This window comes from Pogoniulus pusillus, chromosome 19 (assembly GCF_015220805.1).
Source record: "Pogoniulus pusillus isolate bPogPus1 chromosome 19, bPogPus1.pri, whole genome shotgun sequence".
Taxonomy (NCBI): Eukaryota; Metazoa; Chordata; class Aves; order Piciformes; family Lybiidae; genus Pogoniulus; species Pogoniulus pusillus.
This window is the reverse complement of record NC_087282.1, coordinates 7,723,565-7,735,170: the sequence shown is the minus strand read 5'-3', so window position 1 is coordinate 7,735,170 and position 11,606 is coordinate 7,723,565. Positions and strand designations below refer to the sequence as shown.

The 11,606-nt window shown below is 43.3% G+C and overlaps 1 protein-coding gene and 1 non-coding gene across 2 annotated transcripts; both read left to right on the top strand.

The window, feature by feature from the left end:
• Window positions 1-14: 14 nt before the first annotated feature.
• Window positions 15-11,202, top strand: PABIR2 (PABIR family member 2). Its single transcript, XM_064159116.1, has 10 exons — window positions 15-528; window positions 1,005-1,083; window positions 2,653-2,709; window positions 3,065-3,108; window positions 3,189-3,243; window positions 3,465-3,566; window positions 4,898-4,986; window positions 5,575-5,639; window positions 7,919-8,015; window positions 9,024-11,202. Exons 1-10 carry the CDS (start codon window positions 413-415, stop codon window positions 9,172-9,174), a joined length of 855 nt encoding a protein of 284 aa, XP_064015186.1. The 5' UTR covers window positions 15-412; the 3' UTR covers window positions 9,175-11,202.
• On the top strand, window positions 8,805-8,953 carry LOC135184161 (small nucleolar RNA U109). The gene has a single exon (XR_010305874.1). It is a non-coding gene; the product is annotated as a small nucleolar RNA U109 (small nucleolar RNA).
• Window positions 11,203-11,606: the final 404 nt, after the last annotated feature.

The following is an 11,606-nucleotide window of genomic DNA, read 5'->3' as shown; positions in this document are numbered from 1 at the left end:
CTGTGCAAGGCAGGCAGCTCTGCCTCCGCCTCGCCTCCCGCGCAGGCGCGCAGTGCCGCGGCGGGCGCGGGGGGGTGTGCGGCTGGGGCGCTCGCTCCTCTCCAGAGGCAGCGTCGGTGCGGGCAGCTCGGCTGTCGGCGGCAGCGAGTCGGGGAACGGGCCGTCCCCCGGGCCGCCCCCGGCATGCGGCGCTGCTGGGGTCAGCACCTTGGCCGGGTCCGGCGCATCCCCGGACTCAGCCTGCGGCGCCGCCCGCGGGGCCTGTAGGGGCGGCCGCGCCGCGCCTGGCCGGGGGCAGCGGCGGCATGAGGAGCCGCTGCGGCCGCCAGCAGTGAATGGGCGTAACGGCGGAGCGGGAGGAACTGGAGCCGCCGCCGGTGCTGCTGCTGCAGCCGCTGCCGCCGCCACAGCAATGTCTCAAGAGAAAATGGAGCTGGACCTGGAACTGCCGCCGGGGAGCGCCGCGGCGCCGAGCGACGGGGGCGGCCTGAGGAGATCCAACAGCGCCCCCCTGATCCACGGGCTCAGGTGAGCGCGGCCCGGCCCGGCCTGTCCCGCAGCCCCGGCAGCTGCGGGGCCCTCAGCCCCGGGAGCGCCTTGCATGGCGGCACTGTGCTGCGGGAGTAGCTCGGGCCGCAGCCCGCTAGGCCCCTACGGCTCTCAGAGGTTGCCGAGAGCCGCCGCTGGCCGCGCTTCTTGCAGCTCCCGCAGCTTCCCCTAGCGCCGCGGCTGCAGCGCGGTGGAGGTCTCTGAAACGTGTCGCTTGTCTGTCGGATGCGCGACTCGGCTGCTCGGAAATCCAGAACCGCCGTGTGCGGATCTCTGGAGGCCGGCAGCAGGAAACTGCTTGCTGGGCCCCTGCAGGGAAAGTAGTGCTTCCAGGGAAGTAAAATGGTTGCTAGCAGAGCGCAGGAGACTGCGGCATGCATGGCAGCGCTGCGTGGCTTTGATGGAAGCACAGCTTTAGAGAGTCCTTAATAAAACTTTTTTTTCCTCGTCTTCAGTGACAACTCCCAGGTTTTCCAGCCTTATGTGTTGCGAACTCGCAGGAACAGCACAACAGTTATGAGCCGTCACAGTATGGTAAGGAATCTCAAGCACGTTTTGTTTACACGTAACGAGAAATAATTGGGCTGGAGAAATGAAGTTAAACTCGATTTGTATTTGCACTGAGCATCCCGGCAGACTTTCAGGCTGCAGATTATGCGTTTTCTTCATCTGTAACCACAACCGAAAGTGAAATAGTGTCCCCACGAAGATAAGAGTAGCCGAAGCTATGTGTCGTTCCCGTATTGAGTACGACTTCCAAGTTAACTTGGCCACGGATTGGAAGGGGAAACTGCTGCCACTATGTAAAGTCGTGAAAAGGCGTTTTAATCTGTTGTGAAAATAGGAGGGTGTGTCGTGAGTGTTGCCTTGGTGTTGTTTGACTGTTCACTCTTGGTTTTGGCAAAGACCGAACGCAGAAAATGATTTATTTGTCGGCTGGTATTCTGCCCTAGTTCAGCCTTTCCTTGCAAGAAAGCTGCTCCAGTGCTTTCAGCATCTTTATAAGCCTCCATTGGCCTCTCTTTAGTAGTTCCCTGTCTCTCTTGACCTGGGGAACCCACGGCTGGGCACGATACTCCAGATGTTACTACTCAGGTAGTAACAGGACTAGGGAAAATGGAGCAAAGCTGGTGGTGGGTAGGTTCAGACTGGATGTGAGGAAGTAGTTCTTCAGCATGAGAGTGGTGAGAGGCTGGAATGGGTTGCCCAGGGAGGTGGTTGAGGCCCCGTGGCTGGAGGTGTTTGAGGCCAGGCTGGCTGAGGCTATGTGCAGCCTGCTCTAGGGTAGGGTGTCCCTGGGCATAGCAGGGGGCTTGGAACTGTCTGATCTTTGTCGTCCCTTCCAACCCTGACTGATCCTGTGTTGCCTCACCAGTGCAGAGTACGTGGGGAAGAGACTTCCTCTCGACCTGCTGGCCACGCTCATCTTAATGCATCTCAAGTCTTCTGTTACAAAAAAAAGGGATGAAATCTTAGTTCCAAATCTTCTATTGTAAGATTTCTCAAAAATAAGAGTCCCAAATGTTGCAATTCAAATCAGTAGGTGTTACTGTAGACACAGGTATCCTTGGTGGGAACTCTTGACTCATTTATGGGATGGTAGCCAAAGTTTCAGAGGAATTAGATGCATGGATTTGTATGCAATTGAAAAACACTGCAAAACTAAAGTTTTAGGGAGTGTTGTTCCAAGACCAAGTGGAAACATTGAGCTTTCTTCTTAATAGCCAGTTGGTTGAGTAAGTTAGTACAGGAGTTTGTTTTGCTCTGCACAGTTTGGAATTGTATGATGTTGGCATGCTCATTTTTGCCTGTGTGAGGTTTCTGTATCTCACATTTGTCTGCGTGTGAGGTATTTGAGAAGCTAAGCAGTATCTGCTTACAAGTCTGAGACCCCTGCCACTTGCTGAGCGACAGCATGAATTTGTCAGTGGCAAAATGAGTCTTTTCTCTTAGAGGTCAGCGTTTGCTTTCTGCAGCGTTGAGTCATCCACACGCGGTTGTGCAGCTCATTTTTAATTCACTAAGAAGGTAGCTGATGGTAAATGGGACATAGGCAAGCTGTTGATGTGTGATTTAATTCTTGTGGCTGTCACTTGTTTCCAGTTGTTGTCATCGTCTCCTATTCGTATTCCGAGTAGCCGACTTCATCAGATCAGAAGGGTAAGTGTAGTTTTCCATCTGTGGATTTAGTGACAGAACGAAACTTAAGTAACACTTTAAAACCTGCATAATGGTAGTTTCTTCCCTATTGAGTTTTTCAAGTACTAAAGGAAATGGAGTCTTTTTTAAGACTTCTTTTCAACAAGGAAATGTACTTGCAAGGCTTATTGGTGTCGTGTTTAAACTGCCTTGCTTTTTTTCTGAGGAAGAGAAGCAGTGGGCTGGGCTGGTAGCATTCTGTTCTTTCTGTTCACGTTTCGATGCTAATGACAAGTGATTTAATCACAAGTGTTATTCCAAGTACCTGTGATGAAGCTAATGTTGTGGGAAAGCTGATGACACTTATCTTCTACAGGAGGAAGGAGTGGACTTAATGAACAGAGAAACAGCACATGAAAGGTAAGTGTTACTGAAACAAGATGATAAAGTAGCCAGAGTTATCCTCTTTGTAGCTACTGATGGGATTTTTTGTGTTCTAGGGAAGTGCAAACAGCAATGCAGATAAGCCAGTCATGGGAGGAAAGCTTGAGCCTGGTAATCTCTTTATAGATGTTTCCTATTTAATGCTACTTTTACACTCAACCGACTAAGGGAAAGAAAGGAATTGGCTGTGCAAATAATTTCAGAAGAGCTTAAGTTCATCAGTTTTACCTATTGTGTGCATTTGACCCAATGTCTTTCCATTAGAAGGTTGTGCCTTGGGTTCTGAGGTGATGTCCTCTGTCAGTGTTAAGTCTGAAACTTTATATTTGCAGAGTGACAATGACTTGGACAAGTCTGAGAAATCTTCCTCCCCTAAGAGAATAGACTTCATTCCAGTTTCACCTGCACCTTCACCTACAAGAGGAATAGGAAAGGTAGGATAAGTAAAATACCAAACTGAGAGAACAGTTTGGGACAGTTCTTTAGAACTCCCACAACAAAAAAAATCCCTAATCCAACACTGCATTTTATTGGTTTCTAATGCTCAGATTCTTCTCATCCTAGAGCCTGCAGACCATGAGCAGTGTGCCAGTTCTGTCACATTGAATGCTTTTAGTTGCTGCTCTTTGTGCAATGTTTGGATGAGTTAGAGTTCCAGTTCTGGGGAAGCTGAAGGAAGTTATTAGACTAAACAGATTTGGACTTGATCTTCAGCTGCATAGGTGGAAGGATGCTGGTGTAAAAGCACTAAAATTGGAATGTATCATATATATGAGAGTAAAAATGTAGGCAAAGACCAAAAGCTGCACATCTGTGTGGTGAGGATGAATATTTGTCCATCAGTCATGGCAAAGAGAACAAATTACTGTGAAGGAGGACTTGAGTCTGCTGAACTTGCACTGAAGACTGATGGCAGGTGCTGGAGGAAGGGGAGAGGTGGATCTTATTTAAACTATTTTCTTCAGTGTGGAATTGAAACCTGAAATGCAGCACAGAGAAACTCTCTTTACAAAGGGCTGCTTGACCTTTCTCTCATCTTCTGGTGGTTCTGGTTTTGTACTACTATTTTATTGCCTTCTGCCAGTACTGGTGCACAAAGCAATGGGCAGATTTGTTCTTAGTGTAACATGCATTCTGTCAGCTGGTCAAATACCTTGGGAATTGGTAAAGCAGTAGTAGATAACTTGGAGAAACAAACATTTTTTACTGGGGCTGTTCAAGGCAAGGTTGGACGTGGCACTTGGTGCCATGGTCTAGCCTTGAGCTCTGTGGTAAAGGGTTGGACTTGATGATCTGTGAGGTCTCTTCCAGCCCTGATGATACTGTGATACTGTGATACATTCATGAGCTAAGCTCAGATTAGCTGCAGAACCAGAGAGTTAAATTCTCTCTTCTATATTCTGGAATATTGTGTAAGTTTTTCAGGTCGGGTATATTTTGAGCAAACTGAACTTGTTGAATAAATCCTGAGTGCTGTGCTGCGCCTTCTGACTGTAAGGGAAGGAACAAACCTAACTGTCTTACGTAGAAAACAGTGTCTTGAAATTTCAGGTTGCCTGTGGGTTTGAATTGTAGGTTTATCTGAGCAGTAGTGCCTTAGCCAGCTTATTTTTGCCAGTTTTAATGCTTCTGAGGTTGCATGTGATCATCTCTACCTTTCTTACTAATTTCCTTAGGATATTCTCTCTGGAGAGGGAAGTGAAACATCTGTGTATTTAAAAAAGGAAATTCTGAAGTAGCTTCATGTCACTTTTCTTTTCTGCAGCAATGTTTTTCACCATCCTTGCAAATGTTTGTGAGCAGCAATGGATTACCTCCAAGTCCTATTCCCAGTCCAACGAGGCGGTTCTCCAAGTAAGTAACATCTACAAGTAACAGGTATAACTTGGCTTAAATTCCAGCCTAGCACAAAGATGAGTTGAAGCTGATGATCTTGGAGGTCTCTTCCAACCTGGTGGATTCTATGATGTTGAGGCATTAAAGGAGAATTTGGGTTTTACAACAGATAAAGTATTGCCATGTAAAAATGGTCTGTAAGTTCAGTTTTTACTTCAGAGTCTTTCTTGTAGGAGCTGGTGTCAGTTCTAAACTAGATTTGATAACTTGTGGGGAAATTCCTAGGTAGTTCAAATGAACCTGAATAACTTTGCTAGCATGTTAATTTGATACAAATATTGCACACAATTTAGAAGTGGATTGAAGTGAGGATGTGATGCAGTAAGGGAAGGAGAAAATCTTCCAAAACATACTCCAACTTTATGTGGCAGATAACCTGCTCTAATAGGCAGTAGTAGTTAGATTCCCTAAGCATTCCAGTTGTGCAGGAGTGGTGGTAATGAATGTTTCATGTGCTGTGGCTGTGTTGATTTGATGCTAGGTATGGTGGTGGTCAGTCTTGGAACCTTTACAGGCCTGGTTGAGTATCAGTGTTCTCTTCTCTAGCAGGAGGAGTCAAAGTCCAATCAACTGCATCAGGCCCAGTGTTCTTGGCCCCATTAAAAGAAAAGGTATGTTCATTTACGTTAAACAGATGCTTTAACTTAGGTGTAGTTTAGCAGCTGAATACATTTCTGCCTCCCCTGTAGCTTTTTTAGCTTGTTCTGTAACTCTCTCTTGTATTCACAGTGAACTGGAATTTGCCAGTTGTACCTTAAAACTAAAATGTGAAGTAGCTAGCCTGAAAGATGAGAACAAAGAGCTTTAAAAGCAGATACTACTTGAAAGAGACAAACTTCAGTACACATCAAATTAAATGCTATGAATATTCATAAGCCCTGGCATTCCTGAAAGCACCACTGTACAGTGCACACCCTTCAGATCATCCTAGGAATGTTGCTTATCATGCAGTTGTCTTCTAAACTTAGTACTGAATGTTTGTTTTTACTCTGAAAGTTCAGAAGGTGAGTGTTTAGAGAAATGGAATAGATCACTGCCCTTTACTCCTGGAAGGGAGCAAGTTCACCCTTTCCTGGAAATAGTCCATGTTAAGGATGTCCAAATGACATCCCAGAAGAGATCTCCCTAGCAGAACTGTAAGACTGAGGTATTTACAAGTGTGCCTCGACCTCTGCTTGTCCTTTATGCAGTTCCTTTTTTAACTTGAGCATTAACTGCACCAAAAGCATATCCTTTTGTTTGACAAGAATTAGCCTTTGAGAACAGTGAATGTTTATTGGGGTTTTTATTGCAGCACTCTCTCTCCTGATAAAGAATCAGATAAAGAATCTTGTCTGATGTATTAATCTGATTGACAGGAGAGAGAGATTCTCATAGATGCCAATTCTGTCTTGACTGCTACTCTCTGTGGATCTTGAATGGGGGTTAAAAACGGGACAAAAGTTTTATCAGGCTCAGTGGTCATCAGGGAACATAATTTATCTTGCTTTGTTTCACTTTTACAATAGGCTTTACACAGGTTGTGTTAAATCCAGTGCAGGTAAAGGGCAGGCTCTGCTCACAGTACCCACGTGGAGCATCTTTTCCAAAGTGGAGTTTGCCTTTTTTGACTCAAAATAGCAAAAGAATTGCCAAAATTGACTTAAATTTTAAAATCCATTTAGATGAACCTAATTCATTGTTCTAAATGCCTAATGTTGTCATTTCCTGAATTCTAGGAGTAGCTTTATGGTTTATATTCTACAGGCATGACATGGTAGCAAGTTGAAACCATGATGAGGGAGGAAGAAAACAGCATATTGGGGAATGTTTCACTGCTGCAAGGGATGCTGGTAGACAATGTGGTGTTGCAGTGCAGATTTGGCTTTGTGGAGTTTCAAGTGGGAGAAGAGTTACCTAAGTTGGTAGTTTGGGTTTTTCCATCTTGTTGGAGACAACCTGACAGCAGCTGTTACTCCTTCCCTTCAAAGGGAATGTATCCCCATGGGCTAGAGGAGGCAGGAGATTTGGGGGAGGTTTATCAGGCTTTTCTAATATGATTTCTAGTATAATTCTTTTGCATAACACAGGGTTTGTGCTTTGATGCTCAATCTCTGTCAGCTTTTCAAACTGACACCACAGCTGCTGTGAAGTGTAGGTAAAAACCTAGAAAATCTCTTTCCATTTCCTGTGGTTTTGTTGCCAAATTAAAAGTGAAAACGCTGTGGCTGAGAGGGTTTTCTTCTTTCAAGCTTGTTATTGGGAAGTTGATGATACTTCCAAATGTGCTTATTGGACAGCAGCTATTCATGAATTAGCTCATTCTCAAGGCAGGTTATAGTAAACATGATCTGAATTCTCTCCATAGTGTTTAATCTTTTAATGCCAGTAGATAATTACAGGTGGAAGGAGTCTTATTGCTGGTAAGAGGAAATGCAGACACATGCCACATATTTTCTGTTCAGAATTTGATGTCTGCAGCAGGATGAAACTCAACTAAGCTGACATTCCCATCTTCACATTACTAGGAATTTGAATCTCTGTATTTTGGCTTCTATCAGATGCCTCATCTCAACTGCTTAATTTTAAGTCAATTAGTTTGCTTTAGAATATTTTGTCTGATTATAGTCCAAGTAGCAAGTGCCATAGTTTTGTATCTTTGAGATCATTGTAGCTTCTCAGACACAGCTGAAGCAGTGGTTAAATTAAGGATGGAGTGGGTGGTTAAACAACAGCTAGCATCAAATTAATGTTTCACCCAAGTGCTTGGTTGGCTGAGTTAGAAGATTTGTGTTACAGATGCAGCCTTGCTGAACTGTGGGACAAACCTCTCTTCTTGCAGTAGAGAGATTCTAAATGGACATTGCAGAGACTCAAAATATGTTTTGATTATTTGCCCTGTTTTCTTTAGGTGAAATGGAAACTGAAAGTCAGCCAAAGAGACTTTTTCAAGGGACAACCAACATGCTTTCCCCAGATGTTACACATCTGACAGATCTCAGTTCATGGTAAAATATTTCACCTGCCCTGAAATGCTGAATCAGGGAATGTTCATTTATTGCAAGCTTTCTCTTTCTACTTTTCCCTTTTTTTTTTCCCTTAGGAAAAAAAAGAAGTATTTTGTCTGTAGCTTGTGCATGCATATTACTGGGAGCTATGCTTGTGGTAGTGCATTGTGGCAGTGTTCTACCTCCTGAGCAACCTTGATTTTGTTAACCTAAACTTCTATACTGAAAACAATGGTTACAAATACCTTTTGATTCAGAAGTAAAATTACACCTCCCAAGATGTTTCTTCATTTTGGTATGTTGTAGGTAGTGGCTATAGCTTACCTGAAGACTGTGAATGTGTGTTTTCAGCTTACATAGTTCATGTTGATATAGCTGTGATTGTTAGGTTCATATAAAGCTGAGTTCTTTCTGTGTCAAGAGCTACTACTAAGTATTCTGAAACAACTCAGCTTACCTACACACTTGAAAATGCCTAGAAATAAGTTGTTTGTTTGTTTTTTCTTCTTAATTACAGGTAAGTTGCAAAAGAATTGATTTGCCTTCAGGAATCTTGTGTCAAGACTTCAAAATCCAAACACAGGAATTCCAAACACCAGCAAAAATTAGGTTTCAAAATCTTACTTTGCATAGTGGGACATTAAAGAATGTGCAGGCTAATTAAGGACAACTTTGCTTCATTAGCTTCTTACTATTCCTTTCCTATAACCTTTTAAGTTGTTTTGTTTTTTACTTCTTTAGTTGTCACGTTTTTCTATGACAGATTAGAATCAAGAGTTGAAGTTTCTTCTGCATGTTAAAAAAACCCTCCAAACATTCTGCTCCTCCTCCCCGTAAGGAGCATGAATCTCTTTATAACATGCTACAGAAAACAAGGAGTCTTCAGGGCTGCCAGTCTTGCAGAAAAGACTGAGTGGTAGTATATGCCTCCTACACCTTCTCTCCACCTTAGCTTTGATCAAAGTCATCAAGCCCATGTTACTAAATTACCTTTCTCTTTTCCCCCAGCCTGTCTTCAGATATCCTCGATGGGAGTAGCAGCAGCGTTGGCTCTTCCTCCGACTCGCTGACTAAAGGCAGCATAACCACAGAGTCTCCAGTAGCATGCTCAAACTCATGCTCTTCATTCATTTTGATGGATGATCTCTCACCTAAGTGACTTAAGTTCTGAGTCTGTGGCTGGCTGTGCCGTTCCCTCCCTGTACGCTTGTACAGAGAACTGAACTCTGATCCTTGAACCGTTAGCACCAGGATTAGCAAAAGGAGAAGCTGTTCTAACTCTAATCCTTGGTGACTTTCCAGTGATTGATTTATCCATTTAATGGACATTGTAGACCATATTAATGTCTGGTTTTGCAAATTGATTTGATTTATTTTTTCTTTTCCCAACAAGATGTCTGCTCAGATGATACTAACTTCTGTTTGCTTTCAGGAACTTGCATACACTTTTTGATTCCAAGAATAGGTATCTACCTATTAGTGTTGCAGTTCTTAGGAAAAAGACTTCTATTGTTATCATGGTCACTATGTCTAGGGAAATAATTTGGTTCAGAAGGATTTAAAAATACTAATTTATTCTCTGGCACTTCTACCATTGAGTAAAAAAAAAATACTCCCCTTGAGGTTTTGTTTTGTTTTTCAGTCACCAGCCTCAAATTCTCTTATGGAAGGGAGGAAAAAAGACAACCCTTTTTTTTTTTCTTAGTGCTGCTAGTAATTTTTATTACAGAAGACCACAGTGGGTATGGAAATCTCCCTCTATTACATTAAAAACACCCCAACCAACCAAACCAAAATAACTCATGACTGGCACTTTTGCCATCAGTGAAGAAACACCTATACTCTATGAACGTAATTCACATAGCTGTGTAGTTCTCTCCCCAGATCCTTTACCCTACAGATTGTATATGAAATAAGGTCAATGTTGAGTTAAAATTTGACCAAGGGAAATCAATCCAAGACATACAGTGCAGATAACTTAAGTTATTAAACTACTGTGTAGGAGAACCATGTATGGCACCATCGATGTCTCCTGTGGCATTGAGGTCATAGGTATTTTTGTGCCTTAGGGGACATTGTTACAAAAACTATGGAATGTAAACCAGAGGGGTGGGTGGGAAAAGGCCTTTTTTGGTTTTGGTGTACAGCCTGTTTTATAGAGTGCTTAACCAGAGTCTGTTGTTGATGCTGCTTCCACTTTAGTGTTCCTTTCCAAGGAGCGTGCTCTGTGCCAAGGCGCTGCGGGCAGGCCCGGCTCTGCTATGAGACAGCAGGCAGAGGAACAGCCCTTTGCAGCTGCTGGGCACAGCGTTTGTACCTGTTTGCAGCAGGGCAAACAGGCAGAGCAAATGTCAGATGGAGGAAAGGCTTCAAAGTTTTAAGATTTGGACACGAGCTCTGCAAGTGGTTTGGCTCAGGAGGTGTGTTTTGAGCTAGGAGGAGTCTCAGTACCTTGGTCAGACAAAAGAGATACTTTACTTTTTAGAGACTTTAAGGGGGGGAGGAGGGAAGGGGGGCAAAAATAAATCAGTTTGTAATCTACTGTGTTATGCTATTTATTATTTATAACTGTAAAAAGTTCTGTGGTGATGAATGAATAGTATTTTTTTATGATTGAATAAGGTGGGGTTTGGGTTTGTTTTTTTTATGTTCAGTAATTGCTGGCTGGTTTGTATTTAAATACTCAACCTTTGTCTGCCAGAATCAAAAGCTTCCCTTTTTTTTTAGTTCCTTCTCTTTTTTTTCTTTCTTTTTTTTTGGGGGGAATGTTTGTAACATAAAAGCTTTTTGTTTTAGCTCCAAAGTTACAACTCCTGATATTTCTGGAAGAGAAAAAAAAACAGCACTGAATTTAAAAAAGGAAGATTTTTAACGTGCTTGAATTCAAGTGAGCACAACCTCTGGCAATACTCTCTGGCTAAAACAAAAAGGGAGGGGGGGGAGAGGTCTGTAGTTGTGGTTTGTGTTGTTGTTGTTGTTGTTTTTCCTGTTCTGAAGAAGCTGTGGAGTTTCCAGAAGATGTGTACATAGCAGATTATTTTTAAGAGTGTTTCCATGAAATTGTAAGAAGTACCATGATGGTCCAACAGTGGCACTACTATTTGTATTACCATTTTTCACCTGTGGAGCTTTAGCTCTCCTTCCCTTCCCCCTCCCACCCCCCCAAATAAATGTGCATATTGTAAAATGATTGTCCACTGGTGCCCTTTTTAAATGAGCTCTTCAGTCTCTTGGTGCTGTTAATTCTCTTTGTATCTGCACAGTGCTATTTCTTGACTTTCTGGTGTCTTAAATGGCTTGAATTAGTATTTTTCTCTTCATTCGTGCCTGTGTCTTCTCTACCTTCCTGATGCCAAGGAAAGGCTGCTTTGACCTTTGCAAAATCCTGATAGTCTGTGAGCAAATTCAGCCTCTTACCTGTGCCCCTCTTTCATTATCCTGTGCTTTTGTTGGGACTGAGCAAAGGGGTGGCAGAAGTGGGGAAACCTATTGCATGCTTCCTTAAAACTGAGAAGGGCATAGCTCTTGCTTCTTTCCTGGCTGACTTTCCTGTACAACTGCTGTATTCCAGATCTGTGTGTTAGTGCAGAG